At 45.3% G+C, this 27,400-nt stretch overlaps 2 protein-coding genes across 3 annotated transcripts in view; one reads left to right on the top strand and one right to left on the bottom strand.

The window, feature by feature from the left end:
• Positions 1-5,745, bottom strand: part of ANXA6 (annexin A6) — a 37,727-nt gene extending 31,982 nt beyond the window's left edge. For both annotated transcript variants that reach the window (XM_035105693.2, XM_035105694.2), the window contains exon 1: positions 5,582-5,745. The gene's annotated coding sequence lies outside the window, so the exon portion shown is untranslated. The remainder of the gene's footprint in view (positions 1-5,581) is intronic.
• Positions 5,746-15,693: 9,948 nt separating this feature from the next.
• On the top strand, positions 15,694-26,186 carry LOC118080028 (cationic amino acid transporter 2-like). Its single transcript, XM_035104960.1, has 12 exons — positions 15,694-16,069; positions 17,721-17,876; positions 18,781-18,949; positions 19,199-19,329; positions 19,662-19,884; positions 20,348-20,484; positions 22,390-22,492; positions 23,316-23,329; positions 23,945-24,047; positions 24,191-24,407; positions 24,872-24,980; positions 26,059-26,186. Exons 1-12 carry the CDS (start codon positions 15,694-15,696, stop codon positions 26,184-26,186), a joined length of 1,866 nt encoding a protein of 621 aa, XP_034960851.1.
• Positions 26,187-27,400: the final 1,214 nt, after the last annotated feature.

Raw genomic sequence — 27,400 nt, 5'->3', positions numbered from 1 at the left:
GAGGGAGGCCCACATCAAAAAGATTGTGAGCGCAGTTCAGATCACCAATGAGTGGAGGCATTCCAGCTAGTAAAAATGTACGTGAGCTCCTTGCAGACAGCTCATCTCTGCACTGCGGTCTGTCTACTGGGCTGAGTTCCAATAAGAAAGTAACCCTTTAGTATTCGGGAAGCACGCTACAGAGCACCTAAAGCAAAACAAAGTATGCTTTTTCATACATACAAACACATACGGTAATTTGGGCATGCAGTAAGATGTGCACACACAAGTGCATGAATCGTACAAGTACATAACAAGGAGACCGAGATCGGTCACAGATCTCTGACTTGCATATATAATGGGAAGGACACCTGCCATTATATATGGGCTCTGGGTGGTGACACCAAGCTCTGTTTCTCCATGTCCTCAGAAGCAGTTTGCTGCATGGGGCGGAGCCACTGCACTCATTTCACAGCTGCTTACAAGGAAGGAGAGGGGCAGGGTGGTGGTGGGACTAGTATAGTGCAAAGACCGCCTGGTCACATCAGTAACTGCCTGATTAGATTACTGCAGTGGGCTCTCCCATGAAGCTGCCCTAGAAGATGGCACAGCAGTTGCAGCTAGTGTAGAATGTGGCAGCTGTCAGTAGTCTCATATAGAACCCCTGTATTCATACATTCCTGCCTGGGAATTCCGATGTGCTGGGGGGGGGGGGGAGTGTTTGTTTCCCATCTGCATCCCATCTCCACATAAAATTGGAGACATGGGAAAGAGCCAAGTGACACATCTGTTACAGAATGGCCCTCCCTTGAAAGCCCAGACAACACTAACATTGGGTATATTTTGTACCAAATTAAAACCTGCTTTTTTTACTCAGGCACTTGGGCAGTTTAGTATTTGACCTGCCTGTGACATTTGCTGGTGCAGACTGTTTAAAGAGTTTATGCTGAATATGATTATAATGGATTATTATGTCTTACAGTTTTAGGGTTACAGTTAGGGAATGAATAGGTTAGAAAGGTAACAAGTCATCATCCCTGCCCACTGGTTGTACTGACTGGGGTGAAGGGGGGCTGGAGTCCCAATAACATCTGGGCAGCAACAGGCTCCCCATTCCTGTTGCAAAGTAAAATATTCCAACTTGAAAAGTAAGTTTGGATTGGCCATCTAGCATTAGCAGGAAGCCAAATCAGAGTGAGGGCAATACAACCGGCCTTCTCTTTGCTGCTGCATCACACAGCTGGAGGGGAAGGGGCTGGGGCAGGAGAATAGTGTGAAGCACGAGTGTGGTGTCTGCTTACAGGAAGTTGAACAAATCCTTTGCCTTGTTCACAGGCCCCACTATGAAGGACTATGAAAAGGAAACCTGCCTCTTTGCAGCTTTGGAAACACAGCCATAAAGCCAGGGATGCTGTTTCAACTTATCCTTAGTTGAAGGCTACATACATAGAGATTTGTACATGATCAGTGGTCCTAACACTACACTTCATCATTTGTCCTCGCAGACCCTACAAAAGCTGGAATATATTGAACAAAAATCAGTGTGAAAGGGAACACATTGGGAATGCTGATGATTCTGAGGCTAGATATGAGGAGGGGAAGCTTTTCAACCTGAGGGAACAAATGGATGCAACCCTCACTTTTTATCACAGGTTACATCCCAGCAGCAATGCAGAGGTTTCTACACAAGCACACATACCACACTTCTTTCCATCCTTGCTTCAGGCAGGCAAGAGGCACTGTGTCACAGTTCAAGGATACATTGCAGCCACACAAAAGTACAGTACTCAAAGAGGATGTGGCCTGGGAAGGGGCCCAGGATAGACGAACAGAAAGCAACCAAGACAAGATCATGAACGGCAGCAACTGACACACACATCCATGGCTAAGGAGAAGTGCCTGTGGGAGGGGCATATCCATGCAATACTTTAGCCTGGATCAATAGCTATTCTGCACCTCAGTGTTTCTAAGAGAATGTTGTGGTTATGACAGTAAAGCTTATTTGGCAAAATTTATACACTGATGGATTGCTTTCTAAAAAATCTTAACACTGTTTTTGTGCATGAAGCCTGCCCCATTTCCTGTTCCAGTACCCAAGGAGCTCACATCTGGTATATGCAAAATTTTGTGTGCACCGTGTATAAAGTCTCCAGATTGAAAGTTTGCTTTTTCACCCTGCCATGAAAATGAGATTTCCCCCCTCCATCTTGGGGCCAAGGGAGCTGGGGGAGATCACATACATTCAGACAATAATGCAGAGAATAATGACAGGAGTGAAGGGTGGCAAGCATACTTTGATGACTAATAACTCTACTTCATTTGACACTGGAAAGAACAAGTGATGGGTACACAGTTCTAAGCCCAGACATTTTGTACTGTACTGACTCAAAATAAGAAGGGCACACCAGTACCAACCCCCCAAGTTTGTGCAGTGCTAGGTTTCCAAAGAACTGCAAGGTTTTCCACTATCTCTGATGATGGTGTCATTTTGTCTCCATGACAATAGCTTTTAAAGAACAAACAGACAAAGGCATTTACAACCAGCGGACTTCAGCTGCCTAAAAGCAAACACACGCTACTGAATGGAAAGGTGGTGAAAGAGAGCACAATAACCAGCAAACGTTTCGTTCTGCAACACATCTTAGCGAGGTGGGTAAGAAGAAATTCCATTTGTGCAAATACTCTTAGACTGCCCTAAAAATGGGGCCTATATGCCATCCCTGAAAACTGCTCTGCAAGCCTAGCATCTCAGCCTTATTGCACGTGCATGATAAAATGTTCCAGTTAGCGGCAGCACTACATCATTCTGTAGTAGATGAAGCTTCTGGACCAGCTGTAAGGGCAACTCCAGGAAGAGAGCATTACAGTAACCTAATATTAAGGTTACCAATGCATGGATCTCTCTGCCCAGGAATGATCATTACTGGCAAACCAACTGAAACTAGTAAAAGGTTAGGGAAGGCCTTTATTTTGTAGGAGCTTAAAAGAAAAACATTTTGAAAACACCCCATGACAAATGATATACTTGAGCAAATGAATAAGATTGCAATGCATCCATGTCTCTGAATGGAAAACAGAATGAACAAATAGCCTGTTAATATTTTAAGAACTGTTAGAATCTCTTGAGGAAGCTGCAAGGTAGCCTGTTCTCTTCTTTAGTGGCTTCCTAAAAACTGCCTTGCCTTCTCCACTCTTGAAAGAGTGTGCCTGGTGGGTTATACATAAAGGCAGCTTGCTCATGCACTAACTTTTCCTCACAACAGCTAGAAATCTGCATTTTCAGATATATATTTTCTTGCTCCATGAATCCAAAACAACATGAGCTGAGGGCTATTTTTAAACACTGTAGGCAGTATGCTGTGAAGACAGTTATTAAGCAGTAACACTCACATTGTAGCCTGCATCAGAAACCTTTCATTCCCAATTTAAACAAATAGTAGCCTATAGCAGAATCCAAAAACATCTATTCAGAAGCAAGCCTCACTGAGTTCAATAGGGTTTATTCCCAGATCAGCATAGAACAGCAGTCTAAAAGTCATCCCAGAAACAATATGGCACAGGCAAGCCCCACCCAGTCCAAAGGAATCGGGGCTTTTACAGGGCTGGGTAGATCTCATAGCTGTAGCACACATCTTACCGTACATGTGTCAAGGGCCTTCCTTTAAGACCCCAGTTGCCAACATAATAAAAATACTTAGGTTCTCAAAAACAGCACAATCCCATACATGTTTATGCAGAAGTAAGATCCACAGTGGGGCTTACTCCATTGTGCAATTACCTTCAGGGTTGAAGAAGACTTAAAATCAATACATGAAACAACTAAAAGCACAATATTTTAAATGCTACAGTTTGTGCTCACATGATTTTTGAGGAACGACTCGTGACTATTTAAGCCTTAGAAGCTCTCCAATCCTATTTTTGTTCAGGATAGTACATACATTCTATTAAAATTAGATCAGAAGTTACAAAAATTGTCACTGCCCGCCACACCTAAAAAAGAAAAAGCCCCAATCATTTCTATGCGCTTGGACCCAGCCCTGCCTGTCCTGAATAATAAGGACATGATTTTCAAATGTAAGTAAACAGGGCATCAAAATAGCAGTCTTCTAGCCTCCTGCAACTTCCCATCGAGACAGGAATCATATATAAAACTTTACTAAGCAGCAGCAACAACAACAACAACCTATAGCATCAACATTCCTAATAGCATTTTGCCTTACAAATATGTACAAATATGTGTTATGAATACAGCTTTGGTGTGATGCTCAACTTCTTCTGCTCCTACCTTGCATCTACTGGTGTAGACAGACAGACAGAGATGGGCGTAGCCAGGGGGCAGGGGGGCATCTGCCCCTCTAAATCCATCAAAATCAATACAAATCAATACAAATCTCAGGTTTTGCCCCCCCCCCCAATCCTGGCTATGCCCATGCAGACAGACAAGACAAACAGAACCACCACTGCAGCTCAATCCAAGGCTGGTATATGGGTGAGTGCTAGAAACTGAGATAAAAAAGCAAGGAGAGAAAAGGCACTAGTTTTGCAGTTGCCAACAATATGTCTAGGCACATTTTTTTCTTCTCCACTATTGCAAAGCAAATGAAGACAAGATGGAGATTTTAGCTAAAAATGGAACAAACGTTCTGCACAAAAGAAAAAGACAAGCCCTTTTAAAACCAAGACGCCTAAGCAGCCTAAAGACATGGGGCTGCAGTTTCACCCTAGCAAATGTAGAAACCGAACCTCTTTGACTCAAATAGAGCAGGCAGTTTGCCAAAACTAGATCAGCCCGGGGCCACACCCACCGGCTTCTACAAAGAGCCAAGTCACTGAAAACTCAAAGCAAGTTTCCTAGCTAGTGAGGAACTTGTATTATGCGGCTCCTGAGGGCTTGCATTGGAAAGCAGAAAGCCATACAGTACTTCTTGAGAGAGAAAGTGAGGCTTCAAACGGGCAACGAAAGTGGGTGAAGAGATACCAAGAGAAGATAAAAGACTCTTTATGTATGCAACAACAGTGGCAAGAATTATTTTAGCCCAAAAATGGAAACAAGAAGAAGTACCAACGAAAGAAGAACAGCAGTTGAAAATGATGGACTTTGCAGAACTAGCGAAGTTGACGGGAAAAATCCGAAACCGGCACGATCAAGTATTCTAAAAGGACTGGTGCAAATTTATACGATATTTGAAAAGAGCAATTAACATCGCTAGCAGGGTTGACTGAAGACTTGTCATGAGAAATATTCTCCCTGTTTATATTTATTTAAACTTTGAGGTATTTTGTAATGAGTGTAACTAGAATTGGCAAACGTAGAAAATGTAGTGATATAAAGGTTAATTTTGAAAGCCACGAGGTGGGAGGAAAGGAAGTCGATGGGAGGTAAAGTGAATAATAACGATGTGATTGCATGCTGTTAAATGGAAAACTAATAAAAATTATATAAAATAAATAAACGAAAACGCAGCACCACACCATTCTGACGGGATCTTGGAAGGATGCTAATAATGTATTCCTTCCATCTCCCCCACCTCACCTCACCCCGCTCCCCTTTCCCAGCAAGCTAGGGCTGCCCCCGTTTCTTGTCCTCCCGTTATCAACTTACTTCACGGGCACCAGGAGGCCTCTTCTGCTAGAGCCGTTAGGAAGAAGCGCCTCCGTCGGTGCGCAGCCAGGCCGCGGGGCACTCGAGACGCCGGAGGAAAGGCTGACCTCGAAGCGCCGCAGCAGTTTCCTTTCCCTCGCCTCAGTCGGCTCCGCTCCGCTCGAGTAGCGACGTCACGCGCTCCGGAGCCGCTCAGTCCCTCCCTCCCTCCCACCCACCCACGCGCCCGCCGTGGCCGCCTCCTCAGGTGGGCGACGGAGCGACACCCGCTGCAGAGGAGGACCTTGGCTGACGCAGGCGCTGTAGGGAGGTGGGAAGGGGGGGACTCCCCAAATGGGGCGTCGTTTCAGCTTGCATCTCTCTCCTGCCAGACGGTAGCGGCTGGGTCACCTTGGCTTGGGTGTTTAGCAAAGGGAGGCAGGGGAGGGAGTTACTTAAGGCTCAGGTTTATGCGCACTTAAGTGGCGCACGCTCAAATTTACTCCTGAGTAAACGTGCATAGGAGGGACACAGGTGGCGCTGTGGCTGTGGGTTAAACCACAGAGCCTAGGGCTTTGCCGATCAGAAGGTCCCCGCGACGGAGTGAGCTCCTGTTGTTCGGTCCCAGCTCTTGCCAACCTAGCAGTTCGATAGCACGTCAAAGTGCAGGTAGATAAATAGGTACCGCTCCGGCGGGAAGGTAAATGACTGCTCTGGTTCACCAGAAGCGGCTTTGTCATGCTGGCCACATGACCTGGAAGCTGTACGCCGGCTCCCTTGGCCAATAAAGCAAGATGAGCGCAGCAACCCCAGAGTCGTCTGTGACTGGACCTAATGGTCAGGGGTCCCTTCAGTGGCGTAGTAATGGGGGTGAGGGTGCGTGCCGCCCCGGGCAGCAGGCTGGGTGGGGGGCAGCAGGCTGGACAGGGCTGACCACCTCCGACGGCCACTGCCATCAAGGAGAAGCCCCGATGCTTCTCCCCCAGGGCCTGCAGGAGATGATAGGATCTGGAAACACGTCCAGAGCACAAGCCGTGTGTGCATGAGTCATGCATCGTGACTCGTGCGTCATGATGCATGCATTGCAATGCATGCGCCGTGGCACATGCGCCGTGGCGCGTGATAGACACCCTGCCCCCTGGTGGGGTGCCTTTGGGTTTGCCGCCCCGGACAACCAGGTGGCTAGCTACGCCGCTGGGTCCCTTTACCTTTTTAAACGTGCATAGGATGAGGTTGTGCGGCTGCTGTTTCTTTGGTGATCACTCGGTCACTCGTAGCTGAGTAAGATTGTCTTCCATGAACACGATTTTAACAGTGAGTCCTAAGTGACTGTTTAGGCCAGTTCTGGATCCACACGTCATTCCACAGTGGGGACGTTGGTTTCCAGGCAGGAGTTGATCACGGTGTGGATTTGCCAAACCTGCCTTCCTCTTAGCACATTTCTCCCTTTATTTGGCTCTTAGGCAGAGGCAAGGAGCTGTATCAGTGCGCTCTGTCCCCAACTCCTTGTCGCTCTATCGTCACTTCACACTACGAGTGATCGAGCGATCGAGCGATCGAGCGATCTCGGAGCCTAAGCGGCACAATTCCCCCTCCTGCCCCACCCCCCACATGCTATGCCACTGAGCCCCAGGGGAGTGTATAAGGTTGCATCCTAAAACATCATAGTTGTGCGCCTAAAAAAGTCACGTGTTAAGTCATCCTAAAATCCCATTTCATTGTTTTCAGTTGGATGTGCAACCTGACTATGCTTGTCCTCCCCTGCCCAGAAAGTCACATTTTGTTCACTAGGGAAGTGCAAACCATAATGCTGTTTTAGTCATGGCATTAGTAACTTTTGCTGTTGAAAGTTGAGCTAGACCAGGCACCCCCCAAACTGTGGCCCTCCAGATGTTTTGGCCTACAACTCCCATGATCCCTAGCTCAGTGTTTCTCAACCTTTTTTGGGCCACGGCACACTTGTTCCGTGAAAAAAATCACGAGGCACACCACCATTAAAAAGGTTAAAAAAATTAACTCTGTGCCGCCCTATATTATAATTATGACTGTAAGAAACACTTGCCAAATATTGCTTTCCGGCGGGTCAGTGCTGTGTATTGGCGGCCGCCAGGCTCATTTGCACTGAGCGTTGGGAAAGAGGAGGAGAAATATTGCTTTCCGGCGGGTCAACGTGACAATGCAAATCGCCCTTCTCGTCGCCGCACGTCGCGGCACACCAGCCAGCGTCTCGCGGCACACTAGTGTGCCGCGGAACAGCGGTTGAGAAACGCTGCCCTAGCTAACAGGACCAGTGGTCGGGGAAGATGGGAATTGTAGTCCAAAACATCTGGAGGGCCAAAGTTTGGGGATGCCTGAGCTAGACCTACACAAAGAGCAACCTTAGGAAAGTGCACCATTTAAATGCATTCAGTAATTGTAATTGGGGCTGGTATCGGCACCTGGCAGCCTTGGGCAGCTGATGCTAGTCACCATTTTAATTTCCACAATGTTTCCAGTGTTGCGTCTCTCTGGTGCCTAGAAGGTGGCCAGACTTGGCTGCCTAGCACTCCCACTGCTTTTCTGTTTTGCTCAGAGCGCCTCTCAAAACTGGACCATGATAATAGCAGAGGTGGAAGCAGATCCTAGGAACAAACGAAGAAAGGAGCAGAAGAAGAACACAAAGGGGGTTATGTGGCTCACATCCAGAACAGCTGCCATGAAACATAACTATCAGGCCATATATGGCAAAAATAGAGATTGACTTTTTCTTTTCTTTTTTTATCCCACTTGGAACAACTTCTTGTTCTTGCTCGGTGAGATATGATCTCTCAGCAGTTTTCTCAAGCAGCTTTGCCTGAAAAAAAAAGTGTTGCAAAACATTATATATATACTGTATAGTCTCATGTAGCATATGCTTGTACTGTACTCTGTTTTCTGAACCCTGGGATCTGCAAACTTCACAGCCCTTTTCAGTGCGAAAGGCAGCCATTTCATGCTTACAGCTTACTAAATGGGGAAAGCTCCCCTCTGTGCTTTTCAGGGTGGTTTTTGTTAAACCAGTTGAACATGAGTGCTGGCGCGGGTGATAACCTTATTCATCACGATGAGTGGCTTAGTCTAAGCACCAAACCCTGGAACAGGAAACTCAAGCATATCTCTGTCAAGATGACATATTGCTTGCCTTCGCTTCACTTTTCATAGCAGCTGTAGCACAAGCTGTTGCCAGAGATACCCAGGCATGCTCACTAGCCCCCAATCAGCTGCCCAGACTTACTCCAATGGGGTCCAGAGATACAATTTCCTTGCCATCGCTCTAGGCATTTCCAAAAAGTCTCAAAAAGGCCTGACTGTATCAGTATTCTTTTTTACTTCACACTCTTTTTGCCAGTGCATTTTGGCAGCAGGGTCCAGGAGTCAAGCAGCCAGATCTTAGGCATGATTACTCGGTGAATAAGCAGCAATGAATTCCAAGGGATTCAGATGTGATCATTCCCAAGTAAATTGTGACGTAGCCTTCTTGACCAAGGTTCAAATCGTCTTTCTAGTTATTCTAACAGAACAACATGAAAAGCTTTCATATAACGGTGATATCGTTTATATAGGATCAAAGCAGACAGCACAAGACAGTTTATTATTATTTGTTATATTTACATGGTTGTTGTTTTACCCTGAAGTGTCTTAAAGTGACTTACATAACAAGCAATGAAATCACAAAAATCTGTGTGTGCGCATTTTTGGACTCTCTAGGACGGCAGTTTTCAGAAAGCCTCAAAGTGCTTTTTCAAGGAAAACGACAAATGAACCCTTTCTGTAGATTATTAGGTAAGGCAACTCTGCAACCTGCTGGTCGAGGTGGGAAGAGCAAATGACCCATATTTTCTAGTCAATACAGTGGTACCTTGGTTCTCAAACTTAGTTGATTCCGGGAGTCCATTCAACTCCCCAAACTGTTTGAAAACCAAGGCACAGCTTCCGATTGGCTGCAGGAGCTTCCTGCACTCAATTGGAAGCCATGGAAGCTGCATCAGACGTTCGGCTTCCAAAAAACATTCGCAAACCGGGATACTCACTTCCAGGTTTTAATCGTTTGGAAGCCAATTTGTTCAACAACTAAGCTGTTCAGGAACCAAGGTACCACTGTATCTGTTTGGGAGACTGCAAGGCTTCTTTATACACGTTTTTTCTTTTTGCCTTTGGGGACCATTTTCTGCAACCATTTTCATCATGGTTACCTGTTTCTAATGACTGATGTCATCTCACCCCAAATTAAAACGTAGCATGCCTTTACATTGATTAAGAAATCATCACTTGTAAAATAAGCAAAGCATTGTCTCCCCCTTTTGCGAGGCCAACATGTTGGTTAACTGATGCAGTTTCACAAGACATTCCGCAGTTTCTTTCGGCTTGCAAGTTATACCCTTTCATTATAATGTTGGCTGGAGTGATACTCATATTGCTGCATGATGGGGGGGGGGGAACTTGTGTGAGATGAATGTGCAAGACAATCAGTGCTTTGTGCAAACGTTTCAGACTGCCCTCTAGAAAGCAAAACAAACTCTTGGCCTCAAAGCTGTGCCTTATTAACAGCATTCTACCACAGCTTGGCCACCAAACATAACATGCTGAAAGTCAGAACAACTGTTATGCTACAGCAATTACAGCTATACTCCCAAATGAACACCTTTCAGTTTAAAATAGTATATGTTGGAGTTTGATTCAAGAGCCCTGGGAGCCTGATGAAAGACCAGTCAAGGCTACAATCGTAAAATGTATTAGTGAGAAGCCCCACTGAACACCTCTGATCCTTCAGCCACATACTGCCCTTCATATGGGGGATGCACACATCATACAATCATATGGGAAGACAGTCACCAGGTGTATCCTGATGACATGTGATGAGACATGTTTGCTCATTTTACATGGGTAGGTGCCGGCAGGGGTCATTATCCGATATATATATTTCCAAGGCAGGCAGTCTTTCATTTTGTGGAAAGCAAAATGGGAAACTTCAAAGTAACTGCAACAAAAATAACATGTGGTTCTTCTCTTCATCCTTAGAAATGTATCCTGATCAATATATAGAAAGCCTACCAAGATACAGTATATCCAAAACCTACCAAGTGGGCAAAGGCCACTATTTTGAAATACCAGAATTGTTGTTGTTACTCTGAGTGAAATGAACTTTGAAGTGCCAGATAAGGGCATTTAAAAACAACAACAACAACAACAACAACAACAACATCGAACTGATACGAAAAGGATTAGGAAAATACTGGAAAAATTAAAATGACAGATTGGCCCATCCCTACCCCAACGCCCTTTCCTCCTTTTTTAAAATGTACTTGATCCTATTTTGCTTAATGCCTCAACTCCACTCCTTGCATGTATCCTGCCAAAGGCTTCCATTCACATTCTCAAAGGCCTCACACTCTATATGCCAAGGGGAACCAAGGCATAGAGAAAAGAAGATTGAGAGAGGACAAATTTGTGCAAAAGGGATGGGAGCCCCTATGTCCCGCCAGCCTGGGCAATCCTCAAAGGTCAATTAAAGCTTTCCGACAGAGCACTGAGCCTCTTTGAATTTGCATGCCACGGGAGTGATTTGGAAACTGTTGGGGATGGGGTGGAAATCTGCATAGGTTCCCTATGACCAAAGTGGGGAGAGGAGGGCAGAGGTGGGTGGTTGGAGAGAAAGAGGGTTGGGCTACGCATCTTATGAAATGTATTCAAATGAGGCAGAAGCAAACCTACACAGTGACTCTGGATTTGCCTCCCTCTCTGCATTTCTGACTCTGTCAGCATGGAGCTGGTGCAAGTGTCTTGAAAAAGAGCAAAAGTAAGTAGATTAGTTTACAAACAGGGGCCTGGGTGGGGGCCAAGAGGCAAGTCATGCTTTTGCAATTCAATTTTGCCCTGCAAAACTGCCAAAAGTGTTCAAAAGTACAATTCTCGAAAGTGTGACAAATGTAAGGAGAAAAAAACTGAACATAGGAACTGGGGAAAGGGCTGGAGTAGGACCGAGGTGTCCTCCGAGAGAGGGGAACGATTCATTGAGAGCCAAAATAAGCCACAGTGAGTACTGAAGAAGCACGTTTTGAAAAGGGAAATCCTGAGAAGGGTAAGTGAATGATATTGTAAATGAGTGTAAGTGCATGATTTTGTTGATTTAAAAGCAACACCTGGTTGGTGCCGTGTTATAATCTATGGTGAAAATGCTTTCTTGTCATTTTAGTTCCACAGACTAAGAGGAAGTTCGTGCATTGCTTCACAGATTTGCCAGTTACACCTGTTAGCTGAATAATAATGAACAACAAAATTGGGGTGGGGTGGGGGGTAAAGAAAGGAATGCATGAACGGAAAATGATAGTAAACTGCAAGGGCCAGCTACAAAATGATTTTAGGCAGTTTCCAAATTAAACTGGAGGGTTAGGATGCAGTGCACAGCCAGTCCATGGGGCAATAGCCAATGGACATTCCGTGGACAGCCAGACTTATATCTGACAGAGGAGGCAGGAAGAACAACATAGAGACATGAGCTGCCCTAATCAAACTAATGGAGTATGCTGAAACATCCAAATTAACTGGGAAACTAAGAAATCAAGACGATAACAAATATAAAAAAGAATGGAAAATGTTTATTGCTTATGTACAAAAGCATTGTAAGGAAGTTAATACATTCGCAGGATTTTTAAAAAACACTTGTAAGATTATGGAGAATTTTTAAATTTGGAGATAATCAAAGATTGACATGCATAAATTAAGACAATACAAAGGAACCAGGGGAGGGAGCAGGCTTCCTCAACCCTGGCCCTCCAGATGTTTTGAAACTACAATTCCCATCATCCCTGACCACTGGTCCTGCTAGCTAGGGATCATGGGAGTTGTAGGCCATCTGGAGGGCCAAGGTTGAGGAAGCCTGGAGTAGAGGGAAGTCGAGGGATTTGAGTAATCCCAAAACGTGGATTTAATACTATGTGAATACAGTTGTTTGAATTTTTTTTATTTTATGTTTTTATTTTTACTTTAATGTGATGGTTTTGTTTAATTGTGAAAATTTATAAAAATATTTATAAAAATAACAAGAAAGACATGAGCTGCCTTATGCCTTATAGTTTATACTTTTTTTATTTAAAATTGTACACAGCAGTATGTTTAAGGAACAGTGTTAGAGATATAGTTTTTACCAAGAGACATCCAGGGTCATACAAATGGACTTCCCTCAGCTCTCCTCCCTCTGCAGTCAGCTTTGAAACAGCCACATTCAGAATTCTGCAGTCAGGAGAACATTCCCTCACAGATGCATTACAAGGCAGAACAGTCCAAAGTTCACTGTCAGAATGTTATGTGCCAGGAGGCAAATGTGTGTTCTGGGGACATTTCTTCCCAGACGTTTCTCCAAGTGGGTGCCGTATAACTGTGGATTACCTTCCCTTTGAGGCTTCATTGGCCTCTGTCTTCCCACCTGTTCACCTTTCTTTCTAGGCTGGCCACCAGTTATGTGAGCTAACTCAAAACTCACGTCTGTTCTGAGTCTCTGGCACATTAGGCAGAATCTGTGGTGTGGCATATGTGAAGGAATGATATGGTAAGCACCATGTCTCCTCTCATTTGATTTCTCCACTTCTGTGGATCCAGTTCCCAGTTATGTGCCAGCTCTTCTGTTAGTTAGAGTATGGCAACCACCTCAGGCAAGACATGCTGAGGGACAGTGACTGCAGCTCCTTAGGTGAACCTCCTGGTAGTTCTCTTGCGTTGGAGGACAAATGTTGGCCTGTCCCAGACTCTTAGAACTAGCCATTACAGAAATAAAATTCAATAATGAAAGAAGCCAGCCCAATTGGCTTCTGTGCATGGAATGGTGAGGGTGCCATCTTGTCCTTCGTCTTGGGCAAAAAAATATGTTTTGAATTGGCTTTGGAGCAGCCGTGATCATATACAGTGGTACCTCGGTTTATGAACACAATTGGTTCCGGAAGTCTGTTCATAAACTGAAGCGTTCATAAACTGAAGCGAACTTTCCTATTGAAAGTAATGGAAAGTGGGTTAATCAGTTTCAGACGGGTCCGCGGAGTACTCAACCTGAAGCGTACTTAACCCGAAGCATGGGTGTAATTGGTTCCGGAAGTCTGTTCATAAACTGAAGCGTTCATAAACTGAAGCGAACTTTCCCATTGAAAGTAATGGAAAGTGAATTAATCCATTCCAGATGGGTCCATGGCGTTCGTAAACCGAAAATTCGTAAACTGAGGTGTTCATAAACCGAGGTTCCACTGTAGTGGTTAGTAACTCTGCATTGTGGATTGGCCCTGGAGCCTGCTCATATACCAAACCAGCAATTTTCAGGAGTAATGAGTTGTCCTGTCAATTTTCAACAGAGAATGAATGTCCATAGCTCCTCAACTCTCTACTAATTGCCTTCATTTGCCTGCCCCCCCTCCACCTCATATATGGGTGGGATATAGCCTTTAGCTAGTGCAATTATAATTTATCTAGGAGGACTTGGGTGTTATTTTTCAGGAGCATGGTAATAATAGGGAAAGGGAAAGGTACCCCTGACTGTTAGGTCCAGTCGCGGACGACTCTGGGGTTGCACGCTCATCTCGCTCTATAGTCCGAGGGAGTCGGCATTTGTCCGCAGACAGCTTCCAGGTCATGTGGCCAGCATAGCTAAGCCCCCCACGTCCCAGGGTAATAATACTGGCTCCAATTTGAAAAGTATGTTGGTAGTGGTGGTGATGCAGATCCAAAGATGGGTGGAGGGTTGGGTTATTTGATAGCCTTTTCTCAGCATGTATGAACTGGAGTGTAGTAGTCGTTGTGTTCCTAAGATGTGTGAAACAACACCTCAAGATTCCACTGGGTCACCCAGCAACTTTTATTCAGTGGTAGCTAATGTGGTGTCCTCCAAATATTGTTGAGCTACAACTCCCATCAGCCCTAGATGATATGACCAATGCCATGGACGGTGCCAGCTGGAGTCCAACATCTGGAGGGCACAGGATCAATTGCCCCTACTCTAAACCCTAAGGAATATGCAAGCCTTGTGAACAACTAACCTTTTCACATGACTGCAAATAATTTCATAGTGAATTGCTTTGTTGTCAGCTTCCAGACTCACAGAAAGGCTATAAGCAGCAGATTATCAGATTTGCAGAGGAACAGCCTCTTGCATCCAAAGTTGCAGGGAGGTCCTAGAAGTAACATGTAGAAGAAAGGAATGTAGCACATTTTTCACAGCTAATGTGAAACTTATGAAGGTGGTAAGTGTTGTGGGAAGAGCTTTAGTCTGGAAGCCATAGCCAGGGATATCCAAAAGCTGAAATATGTTTAGATTGTACTTAAGAAAACTTAATTCCCATGAAGTTTGTCCCATTGGACTCTGAACTGTATGAAGGATTACCTACAGAGTTCTACTGTTTCAGGGATGTAGAACTGGAAGTAGAGCGGATAAATCTGCTCTAGTTTTGTGGTGTTCAGAGTAATTTTTTTCTCCTCCTTTTCTTTCCACCACAAGGAAAGTCATGTTTCAGTGCATGTATAGATCATGAATCAAAACAATTTTGCTATTGAAGACTATGGGTGACAGGCTGGTCCTTGAACTGGTTGCATGTTAGTTAATATCACTGGGGGAAAGTCACCCTGCGATGGCCGTCTGAACTGAACCCCTGGTGATAATGGCGTTATCTCATGATAATGCCATTGCTCTGAAGAGAGAGTTTCAGCCATTGGAGAGTGTTGCATTTTAGACAGCGAAGAATATATAATAATAATAATAATAATAATAATAATAATAATAATAATAATTTATTTATACCCCGCCCATCCAGGCGGCTTCCAACAGAAAGATAAAACACAATAATCTATTAAACATTAAAAGCCTCCCTGAACAGGGCTGCCTTCAGATGTCTTCTAAAAGTCTGGTAGTTGTTTTCCTCTTTGACATCTGTTGGGAGGGCGTTCCACAGGGCAGGCGCCACCACCGAAAAGGCCCTTGCTGGAGGGATATTATGCTTGCTATTTCATTCTCGTGGATGTCAAAGGTCATCCAGTCCAAACCACAACTGAGGCAGATTGTCAGGAGGGTTTGCTGATGTCATTGCTGTTTTTATAGTCGCACCAGTGTTTATGAACTCTTTGGATTCTTTCTTTTTCAGATGTCGGTTTCGGATTCCGTGCTCTCCTTCTATCAAATGGTTTCCCGTAGAAAAAGAATAACAGCCTGCACCTGTAGAGAATCGAACTTGCGTCGCTGCCTTTCCACCTCAGACTTAGTGGCTCTGGGTGTGGGCAGTACTTTGGGTGCAGGGGTGTATCTCTTGGCGGGAGAAGTAGCCAAGACCAGCGCGGGCCCCAGTATTGTCATTTCCTTTCTGATTGCTGCTCTGGTGTCCATCCTGGCAGGACTGTGTTACGCTGAGTTTGGAGCCCGGGTGCCTTTGACCGGATCAGCTTATCTCTACAGCTACATAACAGTTGGAGAGCTGTGGGCATTTGTCACCGGCTGGAACCTGCTGCTCTCCTATATAATTGGTATAAACAAGTTTTGGGCTTCTGTGTTTTGACATCTACCAGGTGGTTTCATTGATAAGAGATGGGCCTAAGAAAGAATAACTAGGCAGGCAGAACTTTTTTTAAAAAAAAAAAGTTGATGTGAGTTGAATTTGTAGCTCAGAGCACATGTTCTGCATGCAAAAGGTTCCAGGTTCAGACTCTGGTATTTCCAGTAGGGCTGCGAAAGGTCCTATTCTCAATCTTTGGAGCACTGTTGACAGTCAGAGAAGGGTCTGCTCAGTAGAACTGACTCAATATAAGGCAGCTGCTTGTGAATGTTTCTGACAACCACATCCGTTCATGCCAATTTCATCATTGGAAAACCAGGGTAGCATTCAACTAACTTTTTTCTGTTAGTGCAAGGATTAGTGCTAGGGCAAGGGGATGTGTGCTCCACACTATCCCCATATCTTCTCTGGAGGCTTGGGAGAACCCACAGAACAAATTCATGGAAGAGAACCAGAGAACGTTCTGCTGCAGAAGGAGAAATCCTTGCACTGAGGGACTGTTCACCAAAGCACAATGTTGAACACAACCCCTAGACTAGACACAGTGTGGATGGAAACAAATGATGCATCTCCTGTCAAGAAATGACCCCCTATTTCTTTTGGGCCTCAGTGTATTTAGTCTGCAGTTTTCCAGCGATGTGGTGGGCACAAGAACGTCCACTACCAATCGCTGGCAGCCAGTCATTTATTCATTTGAAAAAATGATTAGCACAAAATCATGAAGAATCCATATGCGAGTACAAAATGTCAGTAGAGGAGAATAGGTCAGTATACACTTATTTAAGATGACCCCCCTCCAATGTGATACAGTGACAGGACATATCTCGTGCAGAGGTGTTTTTTTCTACTGAAAATATTGTGGTCATTTAAGACACATATTTATCTGGCACGTTTTGTACCCTGCCCTCATCCAATGAAGGTCAGTACAGAAATGTTTTAAATGATAAAATAAAACCCTATCGATGTCTAATAGCTAAAAGTTGCTGCTCATTTGACTTCTAAGGGATCTGTCCAGGGGGATCTTATATGATAGGAGAGAGAGAGAGCTTCCACTGCAAGTTCACATCATGGTGGGTGCATCGTTCCCGATTTGCAAAAAAGTGGGTTTTCATTCAGCTTTTTATTTTATACTTTTTATTTGACATAACATAGGTAATGTGCCGTCTGGACTGTCAAAAATTCAGTGTTCCCTATAAAAGCAGGATGAGTGTAAAAACTGCCCACACACACACACACCCCGGCAATAAACTGAGATGAAAAGACAGAATGAGAAAAAAAGAATTATGCAGCAAAGGGGTGAAATGGGAGAGCACGGAGGCAAGAAGAAAGACATGCTCTACCTGCCTTTGTAGTGTGGTAGATAATGTATGTGCTGCTCATATTCCTTTGAAAGAGAATGCTAAAAGGGCACAGCTTCATAGTACACAATGGAAATCCTATACCTGAGAATGCTGCTGTTTCGCACGGACCATCAGAGGTCCATAAGCCTTGAAAAGCTGATACTTTATACCTGCATACATAGAACAGCACTCAGGGCCCTGCAATATCCCTCATTTTTTAAGGCTCAATGTACTGTACCCATATTTGGCAGTGCTATTTTTAAACTGGCTGATTCTCTACAGGTACCTCCAGTGTAGCCAGAGCATGGAGTGCTACTTTCGATGAGCTCCTGGGCAAACGGATTGGCACCTTTTTCAGCACCCATATGGCCATGACCTCTCCGGGACTAGCTGAATACCCTGATATCTTTGCTGTTTGCCTCATTGTCCTACTGACAGGTATGTTTGTACTGATCTTTTTAAATTTATTTTTACTATTGTAAGGATCCTTGAAACCCACCCTGCACCAGTTACATTGGAGATTGCCTATTAAATTTTATACATGTAATGAGTTTTTCCCTTCCCACCATGGACTTAATGCAACTCTGGCAAATTGGTTTTGAACAATACTAACATCTCAGTATAGTTTCCAAACCCTGTAATTGTCACCCACAGTAGGGTCGGAGAAATTAATGGGGTGAGCTCCCGTTGCTCGGTCCCAGCTCCTGCAAACCTAGCAGTTCGAAAGCACGTCAAAGTATAAGTAGATAAATAGGTACCGCTACAGCGGGAAGGTAAACAGCATTTCCGTGTGCTACTCTGGTTCGCCAGAAGCGGCTTTGTCATGCTGGCCACATGACCTGGAAGCTGTGCGCTGGCTCCCTCAGCCAATAATATGAGATGAGCACACAACCCCAGAGTCGGTCACGACTGGACCTAATGGTCAGGGGTCCCTTTACCTTTACCGACAGGTATTTTGCATTTACTCTGTTGCTGTCTTTCTTGTTTCTGCTGGACTTGCCACTTGTTCTTTAACAGTTCTCCATGGTTTTGAGCCGGGGTGTTTCCCAGCCTTACCTGAACTTGCCAAGAATTGAACATGGGACCTTCTGCATGCAAAGTCCAGTAGTAAAGGACTAGAGGACATGCTTTGCATGCAGAAGGTCCAATATTCAATTATTGGCAAGTTCAGGTAAGGCTGGGAAACACCCCTGCTCTCAGATTTTCCATATGGTACCAGCAACTGCTCACATCTACTGTACTTTGCAAAGGACACTGCCTCAGGCCTCCATCCATAATAGTTGTGAGGCCCAAGCAATGAGACATTTGCATCACAAATGTCTTGTATCTGTTGACTCCTTAGGTCTCCTCTCAGTTGGGGTAAAAGAATCCACCACAGTGAATAAAGTCTTCACAGCTGTCAATGTGCTTGTCCTTCTATTCATTATAATCAGTGGATTCATCAAAGGGGACCTGAAGAATTGGAAGATGAGCAAGAATGATCTGTTAATGACTGCTACCCTCAGATTTAGGTAAGAGAATGGCTACACAAGCTCTTGGGCTGGTTACGGTTTATTTCTACAGAGAAGGCTACAAATTATTTAAATATCTATTTGCTGTCCTTTCATGAAATCCCCAAACAGCTACCTGACTTTGCCTAATGGTAGGGCAGATCCATGTCCACCTACCATTTTCCTGCCTCCTTTGCTGTACCTGTCTACCAACTATATCCAATCAGATCCTCCTGACATTGATTTCCTTTATGTCACCTTCCTTGACAGGAACCAATCTGGCAATGGAACTTGGGACTTTGGGGCTGGAGGGTTCATGCCCTATGGCTTCAGTGGGACCTTAGCTGGAGCTGCTACCTGTTTCTATGCTTTCATTGGGTTTGACTGCATTGCGACTACAGGTAAGCAAGAGAGGAGACAACTACAAAATGTCCATGATTGATAACCCCATCCGGCAGCTAATAAAGAAAGGAGAAAATATCTATTCACCTCACAAGGGAGCCAGTTGTTATTAAAGCGCTCCTGTGTCCAATTCCCCTCCTAAGAGGAGTGGAATGTGTTGCGACTTAGACATTGCTGTTGTTGGAACAGAAACCCATAGGCAATCCTTTTGGAATAACCGGAGCACCATGTAAATATTTGCTTAATCTCTACAGTGACAGGTTAACTACACTTGTGTGAGACAACGTGTGGATTTCAGAATGGTGTATCTTCTTGTGTTTATGTTTACCAGGGGAAGAAGTAAAGAACCCCACAAAAGCCATCCCAATGGGGATTGTTCTCTCTCTGCTCATCTGCTTCTTAGCCTATTCCGGTGTTTCAGCTGCCTTGACCCTGATGATGCCTTACCACCTTTTGGACACCATGAGCCCTCTGCCAGTGGCTTTTGAATACAATGGATGGAGCATGGCCAAATATGCTGTGGCTGCGGGGTCTCTCTGTGCTCTGACCACCAGGTAAGGACAGGATGTGCAATTTCCCCCATGCTTGCATTTTAAGGATACAAGAAGAGCATTGCTGGGTCAGACCAAGGGTCCATCTAGCCCAGCAGTCTGATTCCAGCAGAGGCCAGAGAGATACTTCCAGGAAGCCCACATACAGAGCATAGAAGCAACACCCTTCTTCCCCACTGTTTACTCCCCAGTTAGTGGTACTGTATTTAGAAGTTCTGTTTATCTAACATGATGACTAATTGACCTTGATAGACTTGTGCTCTATGAAGTCATCTAATTCACTTCCAGGGCTGTCACTGTATCCTGTGGCAGTAAGTTTTATAAATTAACGGTACCTTTTGGATCAATGTAATTAGCTGACCCCACACTCTAGTATTATAAGGGGGAAACACAGTAATCTTCCCTCTTTCTTTTTCCTCTCTCTCTCTACAATTCACAATTTCACTTTCTTGGCCTTCTTGTGTAGCTTGCTAGGTTCTATGTTCCCGATGCCACGGATTTTATTTGCCATGGCCAGGGATGGACTCCTCTTCCAATCTTTGGCCAAAGTGAGCAGCCGACAGAGCCCAGTGATTGCAACTCTGGTGTCTGGAGCTGTTGCAGGTATGCATGGGAAAAGGCCCTAACATTGACTAGACCTCAGAATGAACCTGCCAGTAGACAATGGGCTAAGAATCCTACTTTGGACTTGATCTAGTTTAAATATGAAATAAGGAAGCTAAGAAGACCCCCTGCTGGGTCATATTTGGGTGCACACAAGTATGGTCAACGTTCTGTCCTCCAGATGTTGTTGGACTCCAATTCCCATCAGCACCATTCACCGTGGTCAATCGTCAGGGATGATGGCATCTGGAGGGCACCATGTTGGTTTTCCCTTGGTGAAAGCAACACTAGTTGCTTTTAAAAAAGGTCTGGAAATGGGACATTAGGCTAGCATTTCAACACAGAGCAAGTCAGCCTGTGGGACTGAATATTAGACTGCCAGAGTTCCTTGACCTTCCCCATGCCAGAATCAGTCTTAGCTGCAGGCATAGCTGCCAAGTTATCCCTTATTTTAAGGGATTTTCCCTTATGCTGAATAGGCTTCCTCGCGAGAAAAGGGAAAACTTGGCAGCTATGGCTGCAGGTGGATTCCAGGGTGTATCTCTGTATGCTTGTAAAATGCAAGCTTTTCATTAGCAACTAGGGGCTGTGCCCCTGCTTGGTTTGCTTACCAGCCTTATCTATTCCCTCACCCACCAACCCTCCCACCTCAACCCCTTCCTCCTCCCTTCACACCTGGCCAACCTCTCCTGCCACTATACCTAAGCAACTCCCATCTACCCCAGGCACACTTCCTCGCCTCTCCTTGATCACATCTCCATCCTTTGGGTCCCTCTTCCTCACCTTGCCGTGGCTGCCTCCTGCTCACCTGCCTGCATTGCCATCCTCTAGTTCCTTCCTTCTTACCTTGCTCTGCATCTCTGTCCTCTGGATCCCTCCTCCTCTCTTCTCCTCGCTTGTGCCACCTACCTGCCTGATATTAGAGAGAAACAGAAAGAGACTCCAGCCAATATTCCTAACACCTTCTCCTCATGATGAGTGAATCCACTGAGCCATTTTTGTGGTTCCTTTCTAATATTGTCTTGGATTGAATGTGGGCAAGGTAAAGCAATCATTTAAATGCTGCATGTTATGATCTCATATCTCAGTTTCAAGGAGATTGCAGTGGAGTGCCGAACTCGGCACATGAGAGACCACTTAGGTGTACCTTCCACATTTAGCTTGATAAAATGCTATAGCTGACAAAAAAGTCTCTATGGATGGATTTCTTTTCTTTTTCTCTTTCTAAACAAGATTATGTAAATTGTCCCTCTGGCAGGATGCTGTCAGTGGCTCCTGGCTGGTTGCCCAGGAAGTATAAAGACAAGGGAAAGTTTCTTACCGTCCTTTTTTATTCAGTATTTACAGAGAGAGGCTATAGAACCCAGCCTCTTAGATAATGGCATTGTCCTGAGTGAATCTCCACCCCCCCCCATCTCTCCCACTTCCTCATTCGTCACTTCTACGGGTGCTGTTACGTGCCCTCTGTCTTTGAGCTCGTTGCTCTCCTACTTTTAAGGCTCACCGGGTTCTGGAAGAGGGAGGGTCTGGGATGCTTTCTAATGACACCGTGTCAGCCAGCTGCTGTTCTGATTGTGCCTCCTCCTCTCCTATTATTTCCCAACTTTTCCCCTCATCTACATCTGAGCTGTGACCTCCCAGAAACCACTGTAAATCTATACTGTCTTCCTCTTCTTCCTCCCTGGGAGGGTCAGGATGGGGAGGTGGTCTCCACCATTCCTCCTCTGCCCAGTCCCTGACACCTTCGTTGAAAGGCGGTACCTAGACCTGTACTTTCCTTGATGGGAGGGAAGCTCACTGGGAAAGGGTTTCTGCAGGAGAGCATATCTTCATCTACAAGGCTACAAGAATTAGCAGAAAATATTCGGTGGTGTTTTCTACAGACCCTCTTCCTTCTTCTCACAGGTTTAATGGCTTTCCTTTTTGATCTGAGGGCCTTGATTGATATGATGTCCATTGGGACATTGCTGGCCTACACACTAGTAGCTGTCTGTGTTCTTCTCCTCAGGTAATGAGTTGTTCGTTATTTATTTCTCTCTGATGCAGATATGGGGTGCTCATCATGACAACATCCCATGTAATATAAATGTCATTCCAGAGCAGTAGCTTCATTGGTCTGTTTTACTTTTTAAAAAAAGATCCTCCACTTATTGTAGGATAAATAAAACACCTTCTGGAGCTGGCTTCTGAGGTAGCTGTGGTGAAAATGGAAGCAAGGGCAGTCTTTATTCCAGATTAGTTAATCTAGAATACATGTCTGTGGCTCTTTTCATTATCAACGCTGTCTGCACTCACCACTGGAATGAGATCTGCAACAGGTTAGCCCTGACGAAATGCAGGGGAAATCAAAATTGGCTGGGTGGAATTTCAAACCATACTAGACTAGCTTCTATTTTACACATTTTAAACAGTCATGACATTACTTCAGGGCAGGCCCTTGCCATACTGATAGTTTAATCTGCTTTGTAGCAATTATCTCCTTGAAACTAGTAAGATATCAGTGGGAACAGCCTTTGGATTTCTTAACCACACACACAAGTAAATGATAAAAGAAGAAAGAACAATTCATCATAAAAGAGATTATTCAATCGCAAGGCACAGTCTGCAAGGCCTCCCTTGGCATCTCTTTGTTCAAAATCTTGTTGCATGTGAGTGAATGTCATCTTTACCTTCTCTGAGGCTTTCTTTGAGCTGGACATTCCTGGAAACCTTGCACTGCCAAAACCACTTCTACCGTCAGCCAGGGATGCTGCAGATCCCACTGACAAAGCAATCCAGACAAAAGGTGGATACTGACTGGTGTGTTCATTGATGTTTAACTTGCTTTGCAGGTACCAACCTGATCCCAGCTCCCTTGGCCCACCAGAAAAGAAAGGCCCAAGCAGAATAGCTTGGGTGGACCTCCTCATCCATCCTCAGATGATCCCGAACCAGAGCTCCTCCACACTAGTGTCCCATTCTGTGCTTGTCATTGGTGAGTATTGGAGCATCAATTGGAGGGGGGAATGCAGTTTGCATTTACGGTACAGGCAAACTTGCCTGATTCAGGCTTTGGGAAATGATACCCGGCCACTGTAGAAATTTGCACTTCTTTGAATTTTGCAGTGTATAGAAGTTATGCAGTGACCAAGGAATGTATACATCGATGCATTAGGTAATGGAAAATATAAATATTAGGAAAATGTGCTTTGTAAAAAATGTGTATATGAGGCAACTTTGCATATAAAAAGGTACCTATTAGAAGATACCGGTAGCTGTTCTCGAAGCTACCACAGTGTTCCTGAAGCTACCAACATGAGTCTGGCCAAACTGCGGGAGGCAGTGGAAGACAGGAGTGCCTGACATGCTCTGGTCCATGGGGTCACAAAGAGTCAGACACGACTAAATGACTAAACAACAACAACAATTAGAAGAAAATTCTCACTGAAATGCAGGTGAACTTTCATGAGGGTATAAAGAAAGAAGTCACAAACTGATGTGGAAATTGAACTTCAGATTGGAACAATAAGAAATGAGGTCTTTAAGTTAAGGGAGCAGGATGAAACCAACCAAGGAGCTGTTAAGTATAAAGAATCGCCCTGCTTAGTTATTAGAGGCCTCACTTGAAACAAGTACATAACATTATCCGGTCAACTGAGCCTTGCCATTTTGATTAGTTCTCTTCCAGTGCACTTGTTGTGGTGCATGGGGTGGTCTTTTGTTCCAGGAAGATGCCCCCCCTCACAGCATGGTTTTCAGAGTCCATTTTCTCTCCAGCTGTCCTAGTCTGCATCACGTGTGTGCTGAGCACAGCAGGACTGCCATGTTTGTTATCTGGAGGTGCCTGGTGTGTCACCTGCCTTGTTCTCCTCTTCCTGGGGATTCTGGTGGTGTCCCTAATCATCTGGAGGCAGCCACACAGCCAGAAGACAGCAGACTTCACGGTAAGGAAGAGACTTCATCATTGACACTGTCTAGCAAGCCTCACGACTATGTTTGACGTGTTGTGAATGTTCACGGGAAGCATGCATCTACCTAGGAGTAACTCAACACAGAGGATTGCACTATAAGGGTGTGTAGAGAAATACCTGTCAACAGGGGTTTTTCTCTGTGGGGTGAGATCTGTTTCTTACCACCTTTGCTTCTGACCTGAGGGCTGTTTGTCTGCTCCTCATTGTCCTCCTCTTTCCAACACAGCCTGTGTATTGTGTGCATGTGTGTGCGCACGCACGCCAGCTTGCCAATATCCTCCTTAAATTGTGGGGCCCAAAATTGGGCCCAGTACTCCAGGTATGGGAGCACTTTTCTCTCTGCATGCTCTCTCAGAGTTACCAAGGGCCATAATAGGGAATAATATTCTTTTTGTACTGTTCATGTCTAATCTCAAAATATCTCTGCACTCGTTTAGGTTCCCTGCCAGCCATTCTTGCCCATTCTCAGTGTCCTGGTCAATAGCTACCTAATGGTCCAACTCAGCGGCGACACCTGGCTTCGGTACATGGTGTGGATGGCTATTGGTAAGCCTTTAAGAAATGTGCCACAATTCAGGGAACTTCAGGAAATAATGATTTGGAAAGTAAGTGTCATCTGAATTTATTATGAGGCAGTGCTACCTACTATAGCTCTTATCGGAACTAATACAAGATGGACATCAGGTTTGGCAGTGGCCTAACCACCACGGTGGGTGTTTGGACCCCCTGCCCTTCCTTCTTTTGCCAGGATTAGGCAGCACAGCAGCAAAGATGCTGGTCTAACTGCTGAACCAACCATTGCAATTTCTAATATTTGGCTCCTTCTCATGGAATTGGTTCATGCACAGGGCCGCCCCTACGACCAGGCTGGGTGGCACAGGGCACCAGGGCGCCTGCCTGCCGGGGGGCGCTGCAGAGCTGCGCCCACCGTGCTGGGAAATGGGGCAGGGTGGGGGCGCCGGAAGGATCCGTTGCACCACGGCACCAGGGGGCCAAATATACTTAAGACAGCCCTGTTCATGCATACCTGGTGGTCACTTGATGACTGCAGTACCAGCACTGTAGCCCACCTGGGGACTCGGTGGAACCAGGCAGCAGGGTACGTAAATTAAATAAAACCAATGTGTTTAAATGGGCCCACCATTGATCTAATTCTGAGACAGAGCTTTCACATCACACTGCATTGCCTCAGATGCAGTGCTTTTCAACAGAGACAGTTCAGATGTTCAACAAGGCAAGTCAGTCAGCAAGCGCTGAGTAACTAAGAGAAATCAAATTAAATCCATGTATGTGTGAATTAGTCGGTGAAAGAATTTGTGCTTAGAAAATGACAGTTACAGAAGAGCATTTCATCCATAGGCTAAATCAGGGGTAGCCAACAGGGTGCCCTCCAGTCTTTGTGGACTACAACTTCCATAATCCCCTGGCATTGCCCATGCTGGTGGGGCTGGTGGGAGTTGTAGTCCAAAACATCTGTAGGGCACCAAGTTGGCTAACCTGAGCTAAATGTCCTAATGTGATTTCAGGTGAAGGAGCTTTCTCTAAAACGGATATATTTGTGAGGGGGAGGGCATGTTTGGGGCATTGTTGGTTCACCTTGTCCTCTTATGTGCTGTGCCTGTAGGCTTCCTAATTTACTTTGGCTACGGGATCCACCACAGTGCAGAGCGATCCAGCCACAAAGATCCATCCCCAGAGAAGACAAAGCAGGCAACAGGTGACATGGATCCAGCTGTCACCTGGGAAAAATAACTCCGTGGTGTGGAGCAACTATCTTCCCTGGTGAAAGGACGTCATAAGAATGGGATTTCATCCTTCCCTTAAATATCTATAGATGTGTCTATTTGTAGCACTCCAGCCTGGTGCTCTCCAGAGGTTTTGGGCAACAACTCCTATCAGCTCTGGCTAGTGCAGCTATACTTGCTAGGATTGATGAGAGTTGGTAGTCCAAAACACCTGGAAGGTACAAGTTTGAGGAAGGCTACTCTTGAGCGAAACAAATAATTGGATACTCACAGTTAAGTAATGCATGCAATTCATATCCACTGGCTGAGCTGGTGTAGCATCGTGGCTGAGTTCACCAACAAGCTAAGTTATTGGATGCATGGAATAAGGTTCACTGGTTCAGCGGGACTTTTCCCCACCCCCTACATCTGCTCTGCAGGGTTTGGAGAAGCCACGTTTAGAGGTTACACGGGGCAGGGGGAGAAGTCCCATTGCACAAGTGGATCTTGTTCTGTACCCGCATTTAGCATGGTTTTGTCAGACAAGCTACAGTTCCCACAGCTTTGCTCCTCGCCTCCACAAATCTGGATTGTGGGGATAACGGCAATAACAGTGGCACAGCTTGTTGTGCAGGTTTATAAGCCATTCAGGAAGTTTCCCTGCTGCCCAGTTGGCATTGGCCTTCCAAGGTATGGAGGGTAGCTGAGCTGGCAGCAGAGACACCTCTGATGGACCACATCCCCTCACTCCCTCATGTGATTCTAATCACATGGGGGAAGCTGAATACCCAAAGGGAACTCCATCTAGAGCCCAGCACCAAATACACGCACTTCATAAAGGCAATCAAATGGATGGCAGACCCGGCCAATACTTGTCAACTGGTCTTTCCTAGGGCTACCACTTTCCAGTGAGGCTGAGCACAAATCTGGCTGGACATACAGTCATACCTCAGGTTGAGTATGCTGCGGGTTGCATACTTTCGGCTTAAGAACACAGCGGACCTGGAAGTGTTTACCTCCGGGTTCTGCCATGCGCACATGCGCAGAAGCGTTCTGCCATGCGCACATGCGCAGAAGCGTTCTGCATGCTTCGAGCATGTGCAGAAGCACTCTGCATGCTTCGCGTGTGCGCAGAAGCACTCTATTGGCACTTCATGCATGTGCTAAAGCGCCGCTCGGGCTGCATACTTTTCAGGGTGCAAACGGCACCCTGAAACGGATTGAGTATGCAACCCGAGGTAC

The sequence above is a fragment of the Zootoca vivipara genome, chromosome 2, assembly GCF_963506605.1.
Source record: "Zootoca vivipara chromosome 2, rZooViv1.1, whole genome shotgun sequence".
Classification (NCBI taxonomy): Eukaryota; Metazoa; Chordata; class Lepidosauria; order Squamata; family Lacertidae; genus Zootoca; species Zootoca vivipara.
This window is presented reverse-complemented; position numbering and strand designations above follow the sequence as displayed.

Bases quoted from the DNA above. Each gene is read 5' to 3' on its own strand.
- LOC118080028 (XM_035104960.1), top strand. From the start codon at position 15,694: ATGTCGGTTTCGGATTCCGTGCTCTCCTTCTATCAAATGGTTTCCCGT. The intron at 17,877-18,780 runs GTATGTTTGTAC...TTGACTCCTTAG, and splicing joins CCTCATTGTCCTACTGACAG to GTCTCCTCTCAGTTGGGGTA. The intron at 24,048-24,190 runs GTATAAAGAATC...CTTTTGTTCCAG, and splicing joins ACCAACCAAGGAGCTGTTAA to GAAGATGCCCCCCCTCACAG.